Genomic DNA, 24,542 nt, shown 5'->3' with positions numbered 1-24,542 from the left:
GCCCAGATCGTTCTCTTGCATTATTTCTATTGTAATGGAGTTTTTATTATTTAAAAAAAGTCCCTCTCAAAAATTGCCAGGCCTCAAGGAGATAGTCTGAAGACAGAACTTTGTAAAAGAATAAAAGATATTGAATATTGTGAGAGTAGAGCTGAAATTATATCTGATCTATACACCTTCTTTTTTCCTCCTGTGAGTGCAGAAGACCTATTTAAAACCAAATCCAACATAGTCATGACTTTGGGCTAGAAGGCCACCAGGAGTTGACAGGGAAAGGCCCCCAATTCGTGAGGCAGATCCCGCCTGCCCTGGTTCACCGAAGCCCTACCCGCTCTGCTAGAGATCGGCTGTTTTTAACCTGAATGTCTTCTTTATGTATAAATAAAGATTATGAAAGGGCATTTGATGGGCATAAAATTCCTGATTAGACTGAACAGCCTCGCCTCGGGTGGAATAAGGAGAATTGGGCAACCGTTTTCGGGGCAACTGGCCTGGCAGAGATGCAAAGGGGAGAGAGTACGGAAGCACCAGGCTGATGTGCGGGCGCCTGCCGAGAGCTCGTGAACGGGCACTTTGTCCAGCCCTGGGCACGCTTAACCGTGCTGTGATCTCACGATCTCCGTGCTGGGAGAAAGCGATTTTCGGGCACTGGCCAGTGGCTGTTAGCTTTGGGTAGGACCTTAGAAGACCAGAGTCGAAAGTTGGTGGCTTTTCCCCTGCCTCCGTCACCCCCCACCCAATCTTAAAAGCAGCCGCCCCCGCGGGAAAGGTAATGTTTAAGCCTCTTGGGCTACGCCGGCATCTCACAGCCTGAGCAGTTACAGGCGCCAGGCTTTTAACCTGACAATGATGTTGTATTTGAACAGCTGCGTAAAGGTTTAAAAGGTCTGTCTCATTGCCACCGCGGAGTTTTTAAAAGGGGTTATTGTTTGGGCGAGGGCACTTCGAGGCGACAGGAGGGGACAGGCAAAGCAGTTCCAAGGGCGAAAATAATGTCTATCGCCTGCTTCCACCAGGCCAGGGGGGATTCCTTTTGGGGAGGGGGGTCAAAGGGCTTGTTGGAAAAAAATTTTGTGAGGGAGCGGCCAGCGCTATTCTATCTCCCAGAATGCTGAAGTGCTTTAATGAGCATCGACCACCAAAGATTTGTTCTGTTGAGGTGGAAACCCAGTTTGTCCACAAGTTCAGTCTCTGGGCCTGAAATCCAAGGCTAGACCATGCCCAGGCGAGTGTAGGGAGAGAACACACATGCCCTGCTCAGACAGAGAGCTGGTTCACGGTCAGAGTTTCCGGGGCCGTTTCTCTTTTTGGCTACCACAAAGAGAACCCGGGAGGCCGGAGGATGGCTCCTGTGCCCTGGTCGGGGTCCCTCACTCAGGGAAGCCTTTGGACATCAAGGTTAAAGCTCCCCGCTGATGCCGGGAGCCTGGGGCTTCCGTAGGGCCTCTCACCCGCCTGCAACTAGAGAACGAGGGAGGAAGTTGTTGGAGAAGTTTCTCATAAAACTCTTAGTTTCCACGGTGGTGGTGGCGGTTGTTCTTTAATGGGCTCAACCACAACCCCAGACCAAGTCCTCTTTATAGAACTTTCCCTCGCCAAAGGAAACAGACGGCTAAGATTCCCCCACCTCCCTTTTTTTCTCCCCTGCCTCTCTTAACCAAGCAAAACCTTGTCAAATAATTTTAGGAATTGTTCAGAACTATAAAACTCAACTTCTGACAAAAGTATAGCTTTTAATACTTGACGATTTGTGTTAAAACAAAAATTGACCTTCTTGGTTAGTAGCGAAGGGAAAAAATCAATAGTATAATTTTCAATAATTCATAAAGCGAACGCCATTATGCTAAATCTTAACTATTAATCTTATCCTTTACAAAGTCTCGATTGATTTGTTAATAAAATATCTTCCCGTGTGTGGCAACAGCGGGTATAATTCTTTAAAAACCTTCAGAAGCAAGAAAATTACCAAGTAGCCCAAGAATGTAGATGAGAATTTTATTGATCGCCCTGATTCTTCTTAATATGTATTAATAAATTCCACAACCTTTTGTACCTTGCACTTGTCAGAAACCAATGCTTTTACAAAATCCATAAAGGAAAACATATTTTTCTTTGCAGAAGAACCAAATGACACCTTCGCATCTCTCTCCCTCCTGCCTGGCCCAGTCAGTTGCCTAAAACTTCTGGAGTCGGATGGCGAGTTTTTCCCCTTTCCTTTTCAAATTTCTTTTCTTTCTCTCTCCTTCTTGTCCTTCCTGCTCTCTATTATCAGGGTGTGAGGGAAAACCTTGGTTTCGTTCTCCGTCTGGGAGCCCGAGGGACGCTTTCGCGGATAGCGAACTGCTGGCGAAGGATTGTCCCTTGGCTGAAGGCTCCCGGCGGCCCGGCCCTCGGAGGTCGGGGTGTGGTGCCTCAGACAGCCCAGGGTTCGGGTAGCCCGCCGGACGCGGAGGGACCGGAGTCAAGGCAGGCAGGCCGAGAGAGAGGGCAGCGCCGGGGCAGGGCTGGTCCTCGGGGCTCAGGGGCCGGCCAGCTACGTGGCCTCTCAGCTCTCACGGCCCTTCTCTTCTCCGCTCCCCGGGACACTTTGGCTGTGTCTTTGTGCAGAGCTTTTTTCCTTTGAACCCCTGGGGTAGGATGTGTCAGGGCCCGGGGAATTGGACTCACCTTCCCCGACTGCCCCGGCCTAAAGTAACCAGCCTTGGCCCCCACCCTGCCACCCCGGCCCCGGTCCTCTCGGGAGCGCTCTGCCTGGGTGTGTGCGGGGAATGCTTTGAGTCTGTGTGTTGGCGCCATGGCGCTCCGGCTTCTCTCCCCGCGCGTGTCCTCCCAGAGGCCCCTCCGGCCGAGCCTTTCCTTCCGCCGGCCGAGCCGGGAGATCGGGGCGGGGGGCGCGAGTGGGGCGGGCTGGCCGAGCCAGCCCGGGGGAGGCGGGCGGACGAACGGCGAGGAGCGCTGGGCCGGCTGTTTCCAGCGCGCACTATCGCGGGCGCGTAGTAGATGTCGCTGTTGTCCGCGCCTACGCGGCCGGCCGGCCCGGCTCGGGAGCACGTGACCCGCTAGGAGGCTGCGGCTCAAGGCCATTTTCAAATCTCATTGGCTTGGTTGTCATGTGGTCGGCAGAGGCATCCACAATTACACGGGGAATGTTTTCCTAGAGATGTCAGCCTACAAAGGACACAATCTCTCTTCTTCAAATTCCTCCCCAAAATGTCCTTTCCCAACAGCTCTCCTGCTGCTAATACTTTTTTAGTAGATTCCTTGATCAGTGCCTGCAGGAGTGACAGTTTTTATTCGAGCAGCGCCAGCATGTACATGCCACCACCTAGCGCAGACATGGGGACCTATGGAATGCAAACCTGTGGACTGCTCCCATCTCTGGCCAAAAGAGAAGTGAACCACCAAAATATGGGTATGAATGTGCATCCTTATATACCTCAAGTAGACAGTTGGACAGACCCGAACAGATCTTGTCGAATAGAGCAACCTGTTACACAGCAAGTTCCCACTTGCTCCTTCACCACCAACATTAAGGAAGAATCCAATTGCTGCATGTATTCCGATAAGCGCAACAAACTCATTTCTGCCGAGGTCCCTTCGTACCAGAGGCTGGTCCCCGAGTCCTGTCCCGTTGAGAACCCCGAGGTTCCCGTCCCTGGATATTTTAGACTGAGTCAGACCTACGCCACCGGGAAAACCCAAGAGTACAATAACAGCCCCGAAGGCAGCTCCACTGTCATGCTCCAGCTCAACCCTCGCGGCGCGGCCAAGCCGCAGCTCTCGGCCGCCCAGCTGCAGATGGAGAAGAAGATGAACGAGCCCGCGAGCGGCCAGGAGCCCGCCAAAGTCTCCCAGGTGGAGAGTCCCGAGGCCAAGGGCGGCCTGCCCGAGGAGAGGAGCTGCCTGGCCGAGGTCTCCGTGTCCAGCCCCGAAGTGCAGGAGAAGGAAAGCAAAGGTCGGTATGAGCAGAGTTGCCACCCCAGCGGGGCGCGCAACCTGGGAAGCCGGCGGAGAGGGAGCGCCCGGGTGTCCTGCGCCAAGCCCAGGCACCAAGGCGGGCACCCGACTCGGCAGGTGCTGCTCGTCCGGCTATTAAAGGGGGCGATCCCCGCCCGGGGATGGTCCCCGTTTCTCCCCCGCTGCCCAGTTCCCTTCCTGCAGTCCTGGCCCCACTCTGATGGCGCCCGGGCAGAGGGAGGGCTTGCTGGGATTTTATTTTCCTGAGCTAGACCTGAAACGCAACAAAAGAGCGCAAAGGAGACCTGCGGCTTGTAAACTCGGCCCCAGAGCCTCCTTTCTCCCGCTCAGGTTTGCAGCCCCAGCTTTGCCTTAACCCCCCGGTGATGATTTTACGGCGATCCAAGGCACAGTGTTTGTGTTCAAATGTATGCACCCCGCGTCCTGCGAGCTAGGTGCGGGGTGGTAGGTGCGGCGAGGGGCGCGAGATGGCCGGGCAGGTCGGTGCTTGGGCTGGGGTACAGGGCTCCCTGGGCTGGGTAACCTTGGCTTTGTCTGGGAAAAATGCAGTAGGCTTTGCAATTCATCCGCAAAGGGGGCAAAGGCGAAGGGGGGAACGGGACCCGCATCGACCAGCGCGGGGCCAGCCTTGGGGCTAGGCTAGGGGAAAGAGCTGAAAGCTTTGGCTTTTTGAGAAGGAATTCTGCCCCTGAGCCTCTCCCCCAGTTCCCAGAGATGGGCCACAACAGTGGCTACGTTTCTGGTGAGGGGGGAGGGAGGGATGCTTTTGTGAGGGGGCTAGTGGGCATGCAAATTCAGGAAATCCAGAATGCAACAAGGCAGGGCAGGGCAGAGAAGGTGAACTAGCTCCCTTAGTTATCTTTTGAAGGAGAATGGGCACCTGGAAAACTGACCGCGGGTTCCCCAACTGTCCAGGAGAGGTGAGGAAGAAGCAGCAGACTGGGGTACCTGAGGCCACAGTGGATTTGGCAGGCTTGCTTTGGATGTGGCTGGGTCCACTCTGGCCCGCATATAAACTGACCAGCTAGAATGTTGCTTGGTAGATCCTGGAAAGTTTACTATTGTACTAATGTTTTGTGCAAATGGGTAAGTTGAGAGAGAGAGAGAACCCTGATGCAGAGGGCTACAGTGCCCTCCCATTGTGTTGTTTTGGCCATTTAGTTTTAATCTGGCATCAATTAAAAATCCCTTCCAGGGCCCACCTCCTGTAAGTAATGTTTAATACCAGCATTTTTCAAAGTGGCCTGGCTACCAGCAGGGTCATGGCCAAGGGTACATTTGAACAGAATGAAAAAAAAAAAAATTCTTGATTTTTTTCTTCTTCTTCTCCCTTTAATTTTGTTAGAGGAAATCAAGTCTGATACTCCAACCAGCAATTGGCTCACTGCAAAGAGTGGCAGAAAGAAGAGGTGCCCTTACACTAAGCACCAAACGTTGGAATTAGAGAAAGAGTTCTTGTTCAATATGTACCTCACCCGCGAGCGCCGCCTAGAGATCAGTAAGAGCGTTAACCTCACCGACAGGCAGGTCAAGATTTGGTTTCAAAACCGCCGAATGAAACTCAAGAAGATGAGCCGAGAGAATCGGATCCGAGAACTGACCGCCAACCTCACCTTCTCTTAGGTCCAAGGCCTGGCGGAGGCCGTGTTAGGAGAGGCAGCGCCGCGTTCCAGGGCCGAGTGCTGGAGGACTGGCAAGGCGGAAACAAAATCTTCATTGCTCTTTGTTTTTTGTTTTATTTTTTTCCTGCTAGAATGTGACTTTGGGGTCATTCTGTCCGTGCTGCAAGTGATCTGTAATCCCTATGAGTATATACATATATATATATATATAAACCTAGCACGTGTAATTTATTATTTTTTTTATCGTAATGCAGGGTAACTATAACTGCGCATATTCATTTGGGTCTTAACTTATTGGAACTGTAGTGGCATCCATCCATTCATCCAGCAACGTGACATTTTCATGTTTTTCGAACGCAAAAGGTCTGTGTGTGTGGCTAGTCCATGATCTCATGGCGTTTTGAATACATCCAGTACTTTCAAAATTACATATATATATATATAAAAGATTAAGAAAACCTACAAGCTTTGGGGGGAGGGGGACTTAAAAAGCACATTACAATGTATCTTTTCACAAATGAGCTTAGCAATTGTCTTTGGCGAGATGGAATATTGAAGACTTATGCCTTGTAGCCCTTCCCTTGTGGTGCATCTGTGGTTTGTTAGAAGTACAACAGCAACTTGTCCTTTCTGTGCATGTTCTGGTCGCATGTATAATGCAATAAACTCTGGAAATGAGTTTGCTCCTCTGCTTTCTGAAATGGAAATATGTTAGGGTGAAAACGAAAAAGCCTTTTGTGAGATTAGCTTCCTGTTAAACTGCCTGTTTGGGGCAGTGAGTGGGGAGAGGTAAAGAGTGGGGGGAAGACAGATGGGAGCGAGAAGCTGGAGGAGGCCTAGGGTACAGGAATTTGTCAGTGCGAGAGGGGGAGTGATAATCTAGCCTGCATGGGCTGTTTTCATAGTTGGGGGAAAAGGGAGCCTTCTTCTCTCCACCCCTCAAAGTTAGCCAGTAATTGTACTCTCAAAGGATGTGAGCTTCCCTCTAACCGCCACCTGGTAAGTATGCCTGTGGCCCAAGCTGCTTTTTTTTTTCCTTGAAGCTGCCCACTTTGTGTCTCCTTCTTTCTGGTTTTGGCTGTGTTATTTTTAATACTTCAGTGGGGTCCTTGCCATTTCTGGCTGGCATGCCATTGTCGGGGGCCAGGTTGAAACCAGTCTTGCCCACCTGAAAGCAGCCAGGCCTCCATTACAGGCGCAAAGACAAGCAGCAGCTTAGCGTTGCATCGCATCCAATTCTGCCCCCCGCCCCGCCCGGGCCTGATCCCCAACCAACTGCAGGACAGCCAGGCCCCATCGAAGCCCGGGGGGTGGGGGGTGGTGAGTTTTCCCATTCCACTTCGCCTTGGTTTCCTTCTGGACAGATTTTATGCTCAGCCATTACCTTTTAGTGGCCCAGATGAAATTTTTTAAAAGGAAAAAAAAAAAAACTTTCTTCCCAGTCAATTCTCTCCCTTTTACAAAATATTGTATGTGGGAGACAAGGGCACTAACAAAGGGTGGCTGGAAGAATTTGCAAATGAACATGACTTCCCATGAAGTCCAATGTTCCAGCCACCTCCACAGCTGGAGAAACTTGGGCCAGCTTTCCTGGGCTTCTGCAAGATTCCAGCCCAAGAGAACAGACTGACCCGATCATGCTGGGGAGAAGGGAGAGAGGCCTTGGGGAGAAGAGCTAGCAGAGAATTCGTTGCCCCCGTTCTCGCTGTGGTTTCAGAGGGTCTCTGCCAGCATCAGGCAGTTTCACAAAACAGGTCCTTTACAGTTTTTCCTCTTTTTCTAAAAACAGTCCATTTAGGTGCTCTGAGACTCAGAGCCCTCTCCCAGAAGGTCTTAGGACAGGCAGTATTTATTTCGAGTTTGAAACTGCCTTCTGAAAATCGGGAATCTTCTTGGGTTCCATAGGGGGACCATTTCCTGGGAGTTGGAGGTGAGGGCTTGGAATCAGAGCCAGGCTGGGAACACTGAAATCCATCTGTCCCTAGACCTTCTTCGCTTGGGCAGGAAAAAGAAGATCATTTTAACTTCACTGTTTCTTCAGGCAGTGTGGGGAGCGCCATGTTGTTGACAGGGGGCCATATCTTCGAGGAAAACCTGTGCTTTACAGGCAAAGACATCCCCCCTGGAACAAAATCAGAAAGCCATGGGCAAAGGCCATCAATCAGGCCATAAGTAGCCATTTCCCTCTTTCTTTCCGGGGATCGAGGTGGGCCGGGAGCCCTCCGAGGGTGCGCTGGGCAACTTGTAGAGCAAGGAAGATGCTCTCTGCCGCCGGCGCCTGGGCTGCTTTTGTCTCGGCTCCCAGCCGGGCTTCTGAGGCTTTGTACCATGGATTTGGGAGTGACAATGGATATTACCCTCAGATTCAAGGCTGCCCAGACTTACCTCTGAAAGCAAAAAAAAAAAAAAAAAAACAGAAAGAAAAAAAATTGAAGTGGCCCCAGGACCAGGCCAGAAATCCGCGGGATTTTTCAGACATCCCCGGAATCCACTTGGATGTCTCTGAGTGAGAACCGCGCGAAGCCACCCTGTCAGGGAAGCCGCTGCTCCTGCTCTCCTCACTGGGGCAGGGCCGAGGTGTGGGCGGCAGCGGGCCCCGCGCTGGCATTTGGGCTCTGCCCTGTGGCATGTTCTCTTCCAGGGCCTTCACAGCAGCCGCGGAGGAGATGAGCACCCTGGCCGCTGCTGCCCGCGTGGGGCCGACTCACTGCCCGCCGGCGCTTCGCAGGGCAGACAGAAGTCCGGGTCTTGGCCGCCGCCGCCCTCGCGGCGCCCAGCCCCGCCCGGCCCGAGTACCAGGCCGCCCCAGCTCAGCCCTCGGGCCGCGGCGTGTGCCCAGCCTCACGTCGGGGGTGTGTGTGGCTGCGTGCTAGTGTAAGTGTGGCAGGGGGAGGGGGCCCTCTGAGCTGCTCCATCCGTCCGTTTTATTAGGGACACATTAATCTATAATCAAATACACCTCATAAAATTTTTATTGAAAGGCATAATATCATTACAGAGGTCTTCCACCTGTTTTAAACAACACGACGAGCTGTGAGAGTGTGTGTAGGGGGGTTGGGTTAGGGTAGAGAAGGAATCGAGGGGAGATCTCCCCTTGGGCGCCAGGGGGCCGCTCCTGAAGCCAGGCCAGACTCGGGCCTCCCCGGCGTTGGGCGTCCGGTTGCTCTTGGCTCAGGCTAAGCGCTTGGTGCGCCCAGGACGCGCGGCCCAAGGCTGGGAGCCCAGGAGCTGGAAGTCAGCGCCGGGTCCTGACTGCAGGACTGAGGCAGGCAAGAGGCGGCGAACAAATAGTCCCCAGCGCCTCCTCCGGCCAAAGCTGGGCCTGTTGTCCCAGCCGCCAGCAGGCAGGCCGGGCCAAGCGGGGCCCGGCGCACAAGCCGGGGCCGGCGGGCTCTAATTGCAGCGCTTATGTTGATGATGATTTTTTTTTTTTTAAATCACAGCAGCCCCCAGTTTAGCGGACTGATTTACTCCGGGTATTGGTAAATATGATCACGTGGGCCGTGCGACCAATGGTGGAGGCTGCAGCCTGCGAACTAGTCGGCTGCTCCGGCGCCGGCGGGGAGCGGCGCGGCGGCGGGCAGTGTAACCTTGGGTGGGAGCGCGCGGCGCCTCAAAATGTCCTCCAGTGGCACCCTCAGCAACTACTACGTGGACTCGCTCATAGGCCATGAGGGCGACGAGGTGTTCGCGGCACGCTTCGGGCCGCCGGGGCCCAGCGCGCAGGGCCGGCCCGCAGGTGTGGCCGACAGCCCGGCCGCCACCGCCGCCGAGTTCGCCTCGTGTAGTTTTGCCCCCAAATCGGCCGTGTTCTCCGCCTCGTGGTCCGCGATGCCCGCCCAGCCCCCGGCGGCGGCAATGAGTGGCCTTTACCACCCGTATGTGCCCCCGCCGCCCCTGGCCGCCGCCGCCTCGGAGCCCGGCCGCTACGTGCGCTCCTGGATGGAGCCGCTGTCCGGCTTCCCAGGCGGCGCAGGCGGCGGCGGCGGGGGCGGAGGTGGCGGAGGCGGCCCGGGCCCTGGTCCCAACCCCGGCCCCGGCGGCCCAGCCAACGGGCGCCACTACGGGATTAAGCCTGAAACCGGAGCGGCTCCGGCCCCTGCCGCCACCGCCGCCTCCTCCTCTGCGTCCTCCTCTTCCTCCTCCTCCTCCTCCTCCAAACGGACTGAGTGCTCCGCCGCCCGGGAGTCCCAGGGGAGCGGCGGCACTGAGTTCTCGTGCAACTCCTTCCTGCGGGACAAGGCGGCAACGGCGGGCGCCGGGCCCGGGGCGGGGATTGGGGCCGGGCCCGGGGCTGGCGGCTCGTCGGAGCCCTCGGCTGGCAGCGACCACTCGAGCCCGAGCTGCCCGCTGAAGGAGGAGGAAAAGCAGCATCCGCAGCCGCCGCAGCAGCAACTTGACCCAAGTAAGTGCAAAAGAAATTGCCCCCCTGATTTATTGCTGAAACCTGTAAGGCTCGAATGTGCAAAACTGATAGTTTTACTAACCTATAAAAACGTCTAGACGCCTACTCTAGCCCAGGCGAGCAACACGCAACCATAAAAAAGCTTCCCATAACCACCTACCCTGGGCGCGCGGTTTGTACGGTAAACAGAGCGCGGGCATTAAGGCTTTTTATGATAATTCCCCCCAAGTTGTGAAAAGCGGCCATCCTTGGTGAAATTAATTTAACAAGCTCTCTCCCCGACCCTGTCGTCTCTCCCTGCCTCCCCTCCGCCCCTCGCTCCCCTTCTCCAAACCCTTCTCTTCGTAGACAACCCGGCCGCGAACTGGATCCACGCTCGCTCCACGCGGAAAAAGCGCTGCCCTTACACCAAATACCAAACCCTGGAGCTGGAGAAGGAATTTCTGTTCAACATGTACCTCACCCGGGACCGGCGCTACGAGGTGGCCAGGATTCTGAACCTCACAGAGAGACAGGTCAAAATCTGGTTCCAGAACCGTAGGATGAAAATGAAAAAGATGAGCAAGGAGAAATGCCCCAAAGGAGACTGACTGGCGCCGGCGGCACCGCTGTGCTTTGCAGAGGCAGCGGGGGATTTGCTTAATGGGTGCTTGATTTCCAGAAACTCTCCAGCGACTCGGATTTTTCTTTCTTGCTTTCTCTTTTTAAGGTAGAAGTGACTGTGTGGTTGGTCTCTGTGAGGTATTTGGGGGACTCTGTATTTGCTCGCTTATGTGTTGGAGAAACCAAGTGGCTTTGGGGTTTTGCCCTACCCTGCTCCCTCCCTTTCCTGTCCCGTTGGTTCCTTAGGAAATGCTATCTTTTGTGAGTGCACGCTGGCTTAGGGGAGCCCTCTCCTGTGTAAATATCCCCCGTGTTTCTGAAAAGTGCTGTAGTTTAGTCCCCAGTGCTGTCCAAGGAAGGGCCAAGCCTGCCCCAATTCCGAGAATGAAGGCAAGCGACGACAGTGCAGATACCCTGGCTGCCTGCCCAGGCTGAGGCCCAGCCGGGTTGCCCACCAGTTACTAAAGCCCTCTTTCCTCAGGGAGCCTGCGGGCCCTCAGCCGAGACCTTGGGGGAGGTGGAGAGGAGCCCAGGCTCTCAGCTGGGTGGGTGGGGGTGGCAGGTTGTTCTCAGTGCCCAGAAGCCACCCAGCTCCCCCCAGAGAGCCGGGCTCACGTGGGCGGCCGCGGGTGGCTGCCCTACCGGCTCCTGACTGAGGACCAGTTGTAAATGTTACCGCTTCCTACCAATAAATGCTGACCTAATCAAATGGAACCCAGACGCTGGCCCGGGACGCTGTGTGCCTGTTTTCTCTGTCTCACTGAAAAATATCACCCTCACAAGACTTCTCCTATCTCTGGAGGGAGGCATTGCTAAAAATCCACGGCCCTTCTATCCTGATCTCCCAGCTGTGCCTCGCGGCCGCTTCCCTTTGTGTGGTCAGTCCCGCCTAGAGCACAGCCTCTGGGGTGGGGGGCAGGCCTTGGCGTCACCTTCCCTCCCCAGCCTGGTCCCAGAGCCTCCACAGAGCTGTGCCTGGGCCTAGTGTCAACCTCGCTGCAGCTCCCAAAGGAGCTGCTGGGCCCCAGGAGCCAAGCACCCTCTCGCTAGGACTTTGGCAGACCGCATCCCACATTTTCTTGCTCCCCAGCCGCCCACCCGCCTCTCCAAACAAGGGAAAGGCCAACTCCGCACTGGAGTAACTCCCCCAGCTCGGCAGGCCGGCTGGCTACGGGAGGGGCCGGGCTGGTCTGACTGTGAGCTTCCGCCCCTCCCCAAGAGAGCCCCAAAGTGACCTTAGCGGATCAAAATGGTCAAGGCTCTCCTCCTTAGCCACCCCCACCCCACCGCCCCCTCAACCGCCATCCAGCTCCCGTATGTTTAGCCCCCAGCTCGGCCCTCTGAGGGCGCATTCAGAGGCTAAAATGAAGGTCATTGTGAGCCAGGGTTCGGGTGAGCATAGCCTTTGCAGGCCCGAGGGGCGGCGATGCCAGGCCGCCTCAGCTGGGCGGGAGGCGGGGGCAGCGGTGGCAGAGATCTTGGGGATCCTGATGAAAGAGGGGACTCGAAGAACAAGCGGGGGGGGGGGAGTTGGGAGGGAAAGCCAAGGCCCAGAACCGGCAGAAGGTGATGCTTGTGCCCCCGCCCCTGCGTCCAGCCTGATACCTAGGGTTCTTTGAAAACAGGAAGAGCCAAGGTGTCATAAAGCCATCGAGCCGGCGAGACGTCTGGAGGTAATGAGTTTACGACAGGCCCGGAGCTTCGCTTTGAAACCGCCTCATTTTGATGTTTGTGTTTGTGGGAGGACAGGAAAAATGCAGACAAAACTGGGTCTTCAAATCTGGACAATAAAATATAAACAAGACTGCGCTAGACCAGGCAGGGGCTTGGGAGCTCCGGGTGAGGTGTGAACACCTAGGAAATAAAAAAGAGGGGATAGGAAGGATGGCGTGGTGTGCTTTTGATTTTTAAAATGCCCTTGGTATTAGAAGTAGCCCGCAGTGGGTGGCTTTTTATAATATTTTGACAATCTCTGAGCTCTAGCCGATTTTTAAAACAAAACCAAACCGATCTATTATTTGGGAGGTGGCGGGAGTTAGCGACCTTGGGTCTTCCAGCCAGGGCTGTATGGTGGGTGGGGAAAGGTGAAGTTACTCAGCCACACTTTCACAAAAACATCCAGTGCACTTTCACAAAAATATCTAGCCCTCCACTCCAAATTGTGTAGCAAAAATATTGTTAGAAATTATATCTATTTTGCTTTATAGAAAGTACAATCATTGCACCCTAACTGGAGGGAAACATTTTTGAAAATGAGAAAAAAAGATTAACCTCACAGGAAACACCTAAGTTGGTGAGATAAAGTATTTGCTTTTTAAAATCCAAGCAGAATTTTAGTCAATTCATTTCATTCTGTGACTTTTTGTATAACTTTTAAATCCCATTTATTATGCATAGAAATTCAAACGAATACAAGCCTGACTGGGACTTTCCAGCAGGTCACTCAGAGATCCAGCCAAAGGCTCCTGTTTTGGCTGAGATCCCCCTAAAATCGACCAACCAAAGGGGCTTAGAGCATTAAAATGGCAAAGTTAAAATACCAAATATTCACGATTTAATATTCAGAATAACAACTTTAAAAGGAAAATACTAACAATCTTAACTTCTATAATATCTCAGTTTTTTCACAATGTCGGGATCCTTTGAAAGAAAGCCTCTTCCAGTTGATATTTAGGAAGTTGTGATTTTCTGTTGAATCTAGCCAGTCTTATAATAGTGCTTAGAAAGTACTGTTGAGTGATGACAGAATGTAGAACTACAGTGTCTGGGAAAAGAAGAGCTGGAAGCCTTCGGAAAAGGCACTACTGGAAGGTCTCGGAAGCACACACAGGAATATTCTCGGCATTCAGGAGCCCCGAGACCCAAAATCTTGACTTGTTGACAATCAAAGGGATAAAGCATTATTAGTGTCAGCGGTCCAAGCCCCAGTCAAACAGAAGAACAAGATTGGAGCCTTAAAATGAGGAACAGGGAAATTAAGCTCGGTCGGCTCGAGGTGCCATTTGGCCACTAGAGAGCGCTGTTGCTCCACTTTCTGATCTCGTAAACCTGGGGTTGCGGCGAGTGAGGTTTTGATGAAAAATATTTACAGTCTTATTTTTAATTCCAAATTAGAATAATTTCAAAGAAAAATAAACAATGTACACTGTCAAATTCTCCAGCTGTATTTTCTAGGTATAAAATTTTGGGTCAGGATCTCGGAAAATTTACACTATGGCACGGCTGGAACTAAAACGCTGTATTAATGCATTCTATCGAAATAGAAACGCTAAAAAAAAAGCGTAGATCTTTATTTAGGAAGTTAATCGAGCTCTTTTTCTACTCAGATTATAAACAAAGTGGTTTAAAAACTTAAAAAAAAAAAAAGGTGTTTTATCCCAAGAGGGAATGCAGCTTTGTAATGTTTTCTAAATTAGACCGGAATGCGTAGAAATGAATTTTGTAGTGTTCATGTTTCTTTTTTCCCCTAGAAATCATATAATTCTACAAGGTGCCTTGCACTATTGAGATCTAGTTTCGCTTTTCTATTTTTCCCCCATTCCATTCCAAAGCCCTCTCACACACGCCAAACAGTGAAATAAAAACAAAACAAAATAAAAACACGATGACAGTCAGCTCCAAGACTTTATTAAAAATAATAATTTTTTAATTGGGTAGTTGCAAGACCGACACGCAAATCGTTAACCGTCGGGATCTCTTCATTCGCCTTCGGATTTAAAGGAAGTTTTACCTGTAAGACTGACGGGGGAAAAAAAAAAGAAAATCAAACCTGCCACCCCCACAAGAAAAGTCTCCTGCACTCCTTACTAATTAAAAAACAAAGCCTGCTTTATTTATCATTAGCACGTCCATTGGCAATTCGTTTACCTTAACCATTTCCAACCATACCCTGTAGAAATAATTAAAATAGTAACCCAGTGCTGTCGAGTCGATTCTGATACTTGCAGAAAATTTTATCTTGTTATGCCTTTCCATCGCAACCTTATTTTCTCTATTTGCAAAATATGATATTCAGTCCAGCCAGAACGATCTCAAGATCCCGCTCAGAGCCTGGGCCAACCCACAAGGAGTGAGGGGGTAGTTGATATCACTCGCCTGCTGCGCCTTTGGGGCCGTCTGGGTTTTGAAACATTTGCATTTGACTTGGAAACCCGCAGTGGTGCCTTTTAGCTTAGGCGGGAGCGTCTCCCAGGTCGGTTCCCATGGCCGATGGGCCTGGCGCCATTAAACACTGGATTATCCCGCAGGAATAGCGGTTTGGTTACCCAAAGAGCCCGCGAAGAAGGCCTAGTGGGCGAGGAAAAATACACACGAGACCTATCACATTTATTGGACATTAAAGGGGGGGAGGGAGACAGGAAAAAGAAAAGCCAAGCGGGGGCGGGAAGGCGGTTGATGGTGTAAAACCCAGTGGCTTTGGAGGGAATCGGGACCATTTTGCGGATTCACACCCTACTTGGCCACAAGGCGCGGGCTGTTTCCTCCTCGTTCACAAGGCTGAGCCTTTGCTTCCTCTCTATTGGAAAAATTGGTAACTGTAAATTAAGCCCCGCACCCGCTCTCGACAGTCATTTCACCGACTGCGCCGATTAACTAGAATCCTTTGCAGAAGATGGACGCCGCCTGCAGCTGCCTGGAACCGGCGCGATTTGAACCCCTGCCTGAGGCTCGATGGGGAGAGTGGCAGGCGTCGAGCCCCCCGCGCTCCGCCCCGAGCCACAGCCTGCCCAGGTCCGCCCCGCGCCGGGGCTGAGACCTGGGAGCTGCTCCTGCTGCCCGAGGAAACGCCACCACGTGCGTTCTCCTTCCCAGCTTGGAACGTTTCTCCCCGCTCTTCTATTTACCGCCTCAGCAATGCTAATGTTTCTCCCCAGCATTCTTAAGCCTCCCCCCACCCCTGCGCCTGCTGCTGACGTCTATCAAGGGTGAAATGATGGAAACTATATTCATGGGCATGATTTCCATTAAATATCAATTAACCTGGGAGCCTCAGCCAGGCGTGCAATGTGTCAAGGGTAAATGTACACCTCATTTCCACTAGGCCCGCTTGGTTGGAAAAGAAGGGCTTTGATTCGCTTTGATAACGCCGGGATTTGGGGCCACACTGATGGCCTTTAATCAAACCAGTTAGAGAGGCCCAAGCTCAAATGCACGGTCCGTCTACACTCCAAGTTCCCTGAGCCGCACCCGCGTATCCAGGGGTGCAAAAGCCACGGCTGACCTCTCCAAAGCTGCCTGGGGACCCGGGAGGAACTCATTTGCTCTGCAGCCTGCCGAAAGTGGCCTCCCTGCCTCTCCCACGTCTAAGGTTCCTCCGCGCCCCTTCCCGCTAGCCGCGGCCCGCATTCCCACGGCCTCGGGCGTTAGGCGAGCACTTGGCAGTGCGGCTTTATGGGCCCCCTTTAAGGCTGGCGGAGGCATCTCCCGGTCGGCGTGAAGCGTCTCGTCCGGCGCAGCGGCGGCCTCCACACGGAATCCCTCCGCGCGTTATCTCGCCCTATCTCGCTGCCTCTCCACGCAGTGGCGGGGTGCGAAAATGCCTCGCCTGGGCGCACCGGGGCGGCAGCCTCCGCGGCGGCCGCGACGGCAGCGAGAATGTTGGGAGGGGGACGCGGGGGGGCAAGGTGAGAGGTGGCGGCTGGTGGAGGGTTTTTTTTTTCCCCCTCCAGAGCGGGGTTTGTAAACCGAAGCCAAAGCTTGTCCCCGTGGGCCGGACGCACTTTTTTTTTTTTTTTTTTTGTCCCGTTGCGCTCAGGGCCGCCTGGGGCCTGAGAGGAAACAGTGGAGGCAGCAGGGCAGGTCACCCAGGGCGCTGGCGATTATAGTACGGCCGAGCCGGCGCGCGCCGGGAGAGGCCGGGCGGGCGGCGGCGCGCGGGGGCTGGGCGAGGCCGCTGAACCAAGCGGGAGGCGGTGCGAGGCCAAGGCGGCGGGCGCGAAAGCGGGCATGAGCGCCTAGTAGTCGAGCGCCCGCGGTTGCCGGGCCTCAAAGGCGGCGGGCGCGCGCGCGGGCGGGCGGCAGCAGCGACGTAGCCCGGCGGCCCCAGCGGCGCGAGCGGCAGCCCCAGAGGCCTCCGCGGCAGCGCGGCCGCGCCGAGGCGCTCCCTGTCTGCTCCGCGTCGCTCGCCCACCCGCCCGGGCCTACCGCCCTCGGCCCCAGCAGCCGCCGTCGCCGCCCCGATGAGCTCGTACTTCGTGAACCCGCTGTACTCCAAGTACAAGGCGGCGGCGGCGGCGGCGGCTGCCGCGGCGGGCGAGGCCATCAACTCCACTTATTACGAGTGTCACTTCGCGCCCGAGGTCGGCGGCCGCCACGCCGCCGCCGCCGCCGCCGCCGCCGTGCAGCTCTATGGCAACAGCGCCGCCGGCTTCCCGCACGCGCCCCCGCAGGCGCACGCGCATCGGCCGCCCGCGGGGCCCGGGTGCGGCGGCGGGGGAGGCCCGGGGCCCGGCCCGGGCCAGGAGTATTTCCACCCTGGCGGGGGTAGTCCGGCCGCAGCCTACCAGGCCGCCCCCCCTCCTCCTCCGCATCCTCCGCACCCGCCGCCTCCCCCCTGCGGCGGGATTGCCTGTCACCGGGAGCCCGCGAAGTTTTACGGATACGATAACTTACAGAGACAGCCGATTTTTACGACCCAGCAAGAGGCCGAGCTGGTACAATATCCTGACTGTAAATCGTCCAGTGGTAATATTGGCGAGGACCCAGACCACTTAAATCAGAGTTCGTCTCCTTCTCAAATGTTTCCCTGGATGAGACCACAAGGTTGGGACGCATTTTTTTTTTTTTTAAAGCGGGGAGAGGGGCAGAAATCTGCTTTCACCTCACGTTCTAGCTTTAAAACTCCCTTTTCCTCTCCCTTTCCCCCTCCTTATTCTTCTTGGGTAGCTTCAGTATTTTGCATTACTTATTCATAAAGTAATACAGTTTTTTTTTAAAAAGTAGAAACCGTGTAAAGATGATGGGGACAGAATAAATGGGAAGATCTTCTCTCTGCCCCTCCTGCCTGCACACTCTATATATATCAGACCTAAAAGGAGCTGCGTATGTTTCACCCCTTAGACCCATTCCAGAACCCTTCAGCAACCTGCAGAGGCACCATTACATTTTTAAAACGTTTGTTTTCCCTTTTTTGTTTGTTGTACTCAGCAACTCCTGGTAGAAGAAGAGGAAGACAAACCTACAGTCGTTTCCAAACCCTAGAGCTGGAAAAGGAATTCCTTTTTAACCCGTATCTGACCAGGAAAAGAAGAATCGAGGTTTCCCACGCCCTAGCCCTCACTGAACGGCAGGTAAAAATCTGGTTCCAGAACAGGAGAATGAAATGGAAAAAGGAGAACAACAAGGACAAATTCCCAGTTTCCCGGCAGGAGGCGAAGGATGGGGAAACCAAAAAGGAAGCTCAAGAACTGGAGGAAGACAGAGACGAAGGCCCGACAAATTAACTTCCACCTTTACATTTGTACCAGCCGATTAAAACGTTCAGCACGTGCTGGTGGACATCGCCTCTCTTTTCTTTGTTGGAAAGGACCTTTCCTGTGTTTCAAGCTACCTTCATGTCACTGCTCTTGAGGTTTCTGTGCTTTAAGAGGGATTTGGGTGTTAAAAAAAAAGTTTCTAGTACAGCATGAAAGCAGCTCTTGAGCTGTCCTATGCAAGGGTAATTTCATACTGACCTTGTAGCTATATTTTTATAATTGTAGTTTTTAATGTCTGAGCTGATTTGCCTCAACAACATAAACTTCCTAATGATTAGCACTAAGTAATTGAATATAAGATGCTTTATTAATTAAACAAGTGCAATTGAACATTTAAAATATTTTCCTTATGGTGAGTAAATTAAGTCTATTAATTTTTAAAAAAAATTATGCCTGCAGAATATTTACTTTATATTATTTGATTAAAACGTATTACTGTGTTTTTCTTTTTGCTTTTATAATTAATGATCTGGTCGCCTTTTGTTTAGTCTGAAAGATTGAAAATTTTGTAAATGTAATATCTCTGGGGAAAAGTCTGGGCCAAATATTCAGAAAAAGCACATGTTAGCTGAGGAGTGTAATGTGTAGTTCTGGCTCTGTAGCTTCCTTAACTTTCGGGAAACTGTTGGGCTGGTGACAAAAGTTTCAGGACAGTGTCAGTTGACATATAATCATTATAGCTTATACAAATTATGGCAATTAAATATTCTAGAGTGAATGAATACTTGAAAAGCCAGTTGTAACATTTTCACTTATTAACTTTTCACTCTGGCAAGTCGCCTCGTGGAACGCGTCTGGTTTCTCAATTTGTCCTCTACTATCGTTTTGAACCGCGCTTATAATCGCCTGAAATCGCTAGGTCTCTATGCCGCGGCCGCCGTGATTCCGTGTTTTTGAGTAGTGCCATATTTATTTGTATTCCCTGCGCTCTGTTCGCACGCCCATTTTGAGCCAACTTGCTGTGCATATCTCAGATGTCGGTTGGTACGTCCTCTGCTGTAGTCCAGGAAAGCAATGGTTTCACCCTTTGAAACAAGTCCTGAGAGCAAACGCAGAAAAATTCGAGTGTAAACAACCGCTCTAGAACGTATCTAGGTGCTTAATAAAGAAATGAACCTCTTTTTAGAGCCAGTGTCTTTGAGCACCGCAAAACCTCTTTTCCTAAATTATGAACAATCGCTTGGGCTCACACGAAGCCAGATCTCACTCAAGGTTTCTATTTAATAAAGGGGTGGGGGTTACACGCATCTCACGTTGAATTTTTTTTAATGCCGTGGGGTGGGGGTGAGTCTCATTCCAGAGAGGGCTAGGCTATCATTGTTTCTTCTTGCTCTAAAAGACTTAAGATAGCTTTGAACTTTGCAAAGGATTCTAATTGTAGGCCCAATAGGGAAGGACCCTGAGTCCGGGTTACGCCAGAGGTTATTTGGCTGAGCCCGTGCAGATGCTGGGATTTGGGATCTGTTATTAACAAGATATCCATTTTCCACTCAAGGTTGCTCCTGCAGCTGCCATTTTAAGGGGGAAGGGGAGGAGAAGGGAGGAGGGAAAAGGGGGAAGAAATTTAACAGTTCTCTCCGCAAAAGGGAAAGCATCTTTATCAAGTAATCTTTTAAGAGCTCACTGCTTTTTCTAGATGTGTTTATTTTTACATGCACATCTTTATTTCTAGAGTGGCTTTTGTTGACAGGTAAGAAAATAGAATCCTTTAGCTTTGAGCCTGGGTCACCTCCTATGGTGGTGGCAGTCCCTTTGCCTGCCGTTTCACTGATGGCGGAGATGTTGGCATTGGCGGGTCCAGATGCCAGGCACCACCTCGCTTTCCATCCAGATAACAGTCTGTGGCTGTGGCTTTTCACCACCTGAGCCAGGACAGGCAATTTTAAGTCAGGAGGCCTGAGGCATAACATTTGCACAAGAGGAGACAGCTGCAAACGCGCATGCTGGATTGGGAAAGTTTGGCACTGTGCACTGCCTGAAATTCTGCGCTGACTGCTTCACAGCTTGGATGTTAAGGCCGGAGAGCCTGGCTGGGCAACAGCCTCCTCCAGCAAACTGTCCACAGGCTAGTGCTGGGCAAACCCCAGCTGCCCTTGATTTAGTGGACTCCTCTTTCTATTAGCAAGATGCTCCCCAAATGTCACTTTTAGAGGGGTTGACTTTGGCAAGACTCTACCAAGTGGGCTATCTGGTACGTGGGCGGGTGTAAAAAGGAAGGAAGAGGAGGTTAAAATGTCCTTATTTCCTTGTCATTCTCTGCTGCTCTGGAGGTGTTGAACCCTCTGGCCCTACCGGCCTCCAACCCACTAGTAAAATGCTAGCTCCTGTAGAGAAAATCATTCTGTTGCAATAGTGCTGTATTCAGGAGTATCAAATTCGGAAAATGTCCGTAATAAATAAATGTAGGTATGTATATGTGTTTCCTTTTGTAGCTGGGGAAGAGCCTAGATCTGTCTCCAGATAAAGAGAACAGCATTCACCATCTTCTTTCTTACAGTGGCTAGACATCCCACCCCCATTATGGTGTTTGATGCAGACAGACCCGCAGTGACGAGCGCACAAGACACCATTCTAATTGGCTCAAATCTGTAAACATCGGAGCATTGCGGCAACAAGCCAGCAAACATTTTTGCCGCAGAAATTTGCATAAACCTTCAGAGAACCCTTTGCAAACCCAGGTGGCACTTTTCTGCCCTAGACTGCTGCAGTCGGCTTACAAAGGTCCGTAAACTCTTCAGAGAAAAACAGGCCCCTCCAATGTTAGCACTGAATGAAAGAGCCAAGCCTTCCGAGTGATTTAGGCTCTCTGTAAGAGCCAGAAACACACAAAGGAGGGTGTGGGTCTCCATGTTTCCTAAAGAAAAATCAGTTCAGGAACTGCCATTTTGTGAGGTCCCACAAAGCCCAGTGCATCGCTTACCTCTGCCCGGAGAAGTAAGGGGTAAGGGCAAATACGGCTGCAGTTTCTGTTAGAGTCTCTCCCTAGCCCTTCTTCCTCAAGCTGAAAAGGAGGGTCATAAAGCTTCACTTTTATCTGTGTGGATGGAGGAAAGAATAACTAGGGAAACTGCCCATTGAGATTGTTTCTCAGGAAATTTTAAAATTGAACAATCTCTTTGCTCAGCTCCACGTACCTAGACCACTGTAAAGTGTCCCATGCTTGGGAGGGCCCAACAACTTGCCCCACTTGCTGATGTAATTAATATTAGTGTTTGTCCGTGAAGAAGGTGTTATTTCACATTTGAATGTGTGTTCTCTGCTTCCCCTGTATTTGCCAAATTCCTGAGCATTTGGGGGTCGACAAGGGAAGAGGGAGAACATTTTCATGGACCTGGCTGCTGCTGCGGTCCCCCAGCACAGTTAGGTCCCACTGGCTTCTAGAAAGGATATGACTTTTGCTGACAGATGAAAACAGAGGTCCGTTAATCAAAAAACATTCAAGGTCACTGGAGTTTTTTTGAGGGCTACAAATAGCTTGCTCGGGAGGGTGCTGTGCTGCTTCCTGCTTAAGTCTCCGTGTCTTCTTAGGTACTTGCTGGTGTGAGGATGTTAATAGAAGGGAATTTACACACAAACATCCACTGCAAAGATTTATAAACATATTACTAGAAGTCAAAATACAGTGTCCTTGAAAGGATGGGGAGGGGGAGGAGTTACCCCTTTTAAGCCTGTCTGAAGCCTGGATGGTCATGCCCAGGCATTAATGAGGAGGGGAATGCAGGAAGCCAGCCAAGGGCATTCACTTCCAGGGAGTTCACCCGGAGCAGCTCGTATCACAAGTGCAACGGGAATGTGACTTCAGCCTTAGAGGAAAAAGAATTCTTCTTTTTCTACGCTGATTTTGGGAAGTCACAAATGGGTCCCCTCTTCTCTTCGGTACTGCACTAAACTGGCTTTTCAATGGACATTTTGAGGGCAAGGAGAGGGGAACTAGAATTAAATTCCATAAAAATGAGAATTGCCCTTAGAAGGGGCTTAAAGTGAAGGAATTGAAAGGGAATCAGAAAGATTGCTTCTCCTCTAACCCAGCCTGTCCAGGAGGACATTTCTGAGGAGATAAAGGCCAAGCAGTGGGCCCTCAGACTGGTATTCTGGAGAGGTTGACAAGTACCGAAAACCATTTCCGGGCTTTGAGCTGGTTGGTGACTCTCCTACTGCAGAAACCCCAGGAAATGGGAAGTTCCCAATTTATATTGGGGCGGGGTTGGGGGAGCGAGCTTTCTCTGCCAGCAGAGCTCAGGTTTTCTGCGCAGGATCACTAGGGCTGGCTTGCCCCCAGCGGAGCGAGGCGAAAACCGAAAGTGCTGAGCCGCCCTTCCCAAGCGGGCCTTTTTGTGAGGGGAGGGGAGGGGAGGGGAGGGGAGGGGAGGGGAGGGGAGGGGAGGGGAGGGGAGGGGAGGGGAGGGGAGGAGAAGCCGAGTGACCTGCGTATGGCGGGGGTGGGGGTGGGGGTGAGGGTGGGGTGAGGGTGGGAGTATGGGGGCTGCCGCGATCTCCTCCTTGAGCGCCTTGCCAGGACACCGCGCTTATTTTCCCACCGACAGAGCCCAACTGTGTACAGGTTTTGAGCTAAACCAAAAGAAAAAACCAAAAATTCCTAGAAAAGGTGCGAGAGAGGGGCAGGAAGGAGACCAGCAAGAGAAAAGAGAAAGGGGGAGAGAGGGAGAGAGGCAGGAGGAAGAGAGAGAAAGAGGAAGAGGGAGAGAAAGAGAAGGAAAAAACATGGCGCTTGCGAGCTGTATGTGCAAAATCCGCAAGGAATTGCAGTAAATTCCTTTTTGTTTGAAGAAAATTTACAACTTGGTAATAGACCTTTTTATGACCTATTTGCGGTCGTCATTGGCTGCGGCTGGTCATGTGCAGGCGCCGCTCGCCTTCACGGCCTTTTTCCTGATTTCCCAGGCGAATTTCCCCCCGCATTCTGCCTTCCCAGAGCCTCACCCCCTCTTTTCCTAACCTTTGTCTCTGCAGAGGTGGGCTCCAGTCGCGGGCTGCGGGACTGCGGCGTCCTCAGCGGCCTCCCCTTCAGCTCGGTGCTTGGCCTGCCCGCGCCGCTGCCGCCTCGGAGCGGGTGTGGAGCCCGGGGGAGAGCCTGGAAGGACCTCGGAGCGCCAAGGCCCCCGCCGGCGCCCACGCCGCCTGCCCGAAGCAGCCGGCCTGCTCGGGGTGCCCACAGCCGCGCGGCCGGACGCGGCTCGGTCTCAGACATGCGCCGGTCCTGGCCGCGGAGATTGCGCGCAGCCCGGCAGCGCCTAATGGATTACAGCAGCCGCCCCGGTCGACCGCCGCTTCTGGCTGGGTAGCATCCGGGTAAGAGTCGCCCCTGTCCCCGCGCCACGCCAGCGAGGAGCCCTGGGCACCCCGCACCAAGGCAGCTCGGGGAGCCCGACCCACCATCCTACACTTCCCCAGGAGCTGCGAGTCGCTGCCTGCGCCCTCTGCCCCCTAATCTCTCCATTCCCGAACGGGTGTCCCCTGGGGCCCGGGGCGGGGTCCCACTGGGCTGAGAAGTGGAAGGGGGAAACCTCGTTTCCTCCGAGGGGGTAGCGGCAGACAAAGTTCCACGCCTGGATCGAGTCCCTCAACCCCCACCTTTGGGAGAGTGTGTAGACGGTGTCTCAGCTTTGCAGAGGGTCACTAGAGGCACCCTGAATGGTTTTGCGGTTTGTTTGTGGTCGGAGGTACCTGAGAGGCTAACAGGTGTTTTCTGAGGGTTGGGACTTGGGTGGGGGTGGGGAGGATTCTGTGTACCAAGGATGTGCTTCGTTTTTGAGTCTAGGCTTTGGTGAGTGATACTGGCTAGCTTCTAGGATTGGGAGTTTATTGGGCCTTGTGTATGAGCTGGATTTTTAAATATGTTTAACTGTTTCTTCAGTTCTTAGAGGATTTTTGTAATAATTCAAGAAAGGTTCCTCCTGCATCAAACATTATGTCAGGTGAATTTGGATTATTTTCTGTCACAAAATGAATGCATGTTTTGGTGGAGGTTAATATCAGAAAATTTGGTGCAGTTCTTGGGGAAAAAAAACAGATATTTCAGAAATGCAAAGCATCCCCAAGTTCAAACATTGCATGTGTTTGTCAGAGTAGAAAAATAGTAAATACTTTGCTCTCTAAATGTATCAGTTTTTTTGCCTACAAATAAATTTTATATAGCAACGTTTTCCCTCTACTTCAAAATTACTGAACCGAAACATTATGCATCAAGAAAGCCCTTTGCCGAAAAAATAATGCTGGTTTTCTCCCACCGGTTTTCAAGGACACTGAAGGATACAATTCACAAATCCTATTGTCTATTCCCTGGTGAACACGTTGTGAAATATTAAAACCTTTGGACAATTTGCCGCATTGCGCATGGGGCCGACCTGCGCATGGCGGGATATTGTCTCCAAAGCACCCAGCGGTAAATACTAATGTCTCCGACCTCATTGTTTCTCAAAATATTCCACTGTAACGGTG

At 52.3% G+C, this 24,542-nt stretch overlaps 3 protein-coding genes across 3 annotated transcripts; all 3 read left to right on the top strand.

Moving 5' to 3' along the window:
* The first annotated feature begins 3,159 nt into the window (after nt 1-3,159).
* Nucleotides 3,160-5,670, top strand: HOXD10 (homeobox D10). The gene is made up of 2 exons (XM_003406206.4): nt 3,160-3,955; nt 5,324-5,670. Exons 1-2 carry the CDS (start codon nt 3,211-3,213, stop codon nt 5,599-5,601), a joined length of 1,023 nt encoding a protein of 340 aa, XP_003406254.1. The 5' UTR covers nt 3,160-3,210; the 3' UTR covers nt 5,602-5,670.
* Nucleotides 5,671-9,193: 3,523 nt separating this feature from the next.
* HOXD9 (homeobox D9) lies at nt 9,194-11,119 on the top strand. Its single transcript, XM_010602803.3, has 2 exons — nt 9,194-10,005; nt 10,354-11,119. Exons 1-2 carry the CDS (start codon nt 9,219-9,221, stop codon nt 10,593-10,595), a joined length of 1,029 nt encoding a protein of 342 aa, XP_010601105.3. The 5' UTR covers nt 9,194-9,218; the 3' UTR covers nt 10,596-11,119.
* A 5,668-nt stretch (nt 11,120-16,787) lies between these two features.
* Nucleotides 16,788-18,105, top strand: HOXD8 (homeobox D8). The gene is made up of 2 exons (XM_023543051.2): nt 16,788-17,370; nt 17,755-18,105. Exons 1-2 carry the CDS (start codon nt 16,788-16,790, stop codon nt 18,048-18,050), a joined length of 879 nt encoding a protein of 292 aa, XP_023398819.2. The 3' UTR covers nt 18,051-18,105.
* Nucleotides 18,106-24,542: the final 6,437 nt, after the last annotated feature.

The sequence above is a fragment of the Loxodonta africana genome, chromosome 6, assembly GCF_030014295.1.
Source record: "Loxodonta africana isolate mLoxAfr1 chromosome 6, mLoxAfr1.hap2, whole genome shotgun sequence".
Classification (NCBI taxonomy): domain Eukaryota; kingdom Metazoa; phylum Chordata; class Mammalia; order Proboscidea; family Elephantidae; genus Loxodonta; species Loxodonta africana.
Note: the sequence above shows the minus strand (reverse complement) of the source record. Positions and strands in the feature narration are given on the sequence as shown.

What these genes read in the sequence shown, in the direction of transcription:
- HOXD9 (XM_010602803.3), top strand. Translation starts at nt 9,219, where the DNA reads ATGTCCTCCAGTGGCACCCTCAGCAACTACTACGTGGACTCGCTCATA. An exon ending in GCAGCAGCAACTTGACCCAA is followed by an intron (nt 10,006 to 10,353) that starts GTAAGTGCAAAA and finishes TTCTCTTCGTAG; the next exon opens with ACAACCCGGCCGCGAACTGG.
- HOXD10 (XM_003406206.4), top strand. Translation starts at nt 3,211, where the DNA reads ATGTCCTTTCCCAACAGCTCTCCTGCTGCTAATACTTTTTTAGTAGAT. An exon ending in GCAGGAGAAGGAAAGCAAAG is followed by an intron (nt 3,956 to 5,323) that starts GTCGGTATGAGC and finishes TAATTTTGTTAG; the next exon opens with AGGAAATCAAGTCTGATACT.
- HOXD8 (XM_023543051.2), top strand. Translation starts at nt 16,788, where the DNA reads ATGAGCTCGTACTTCGTGAACCCGCTGTACTCCAAGTACAAGGCGGCG. An exon ending in TCCCTGGATGAGACCACAAG is followed by an intron (nt 17,371 to 17,754) that starts GTTGGGACGCAT and finishes TGTTGTACTCAG; the next exon opens with CAACTCCTGGTAGAAGAAGA.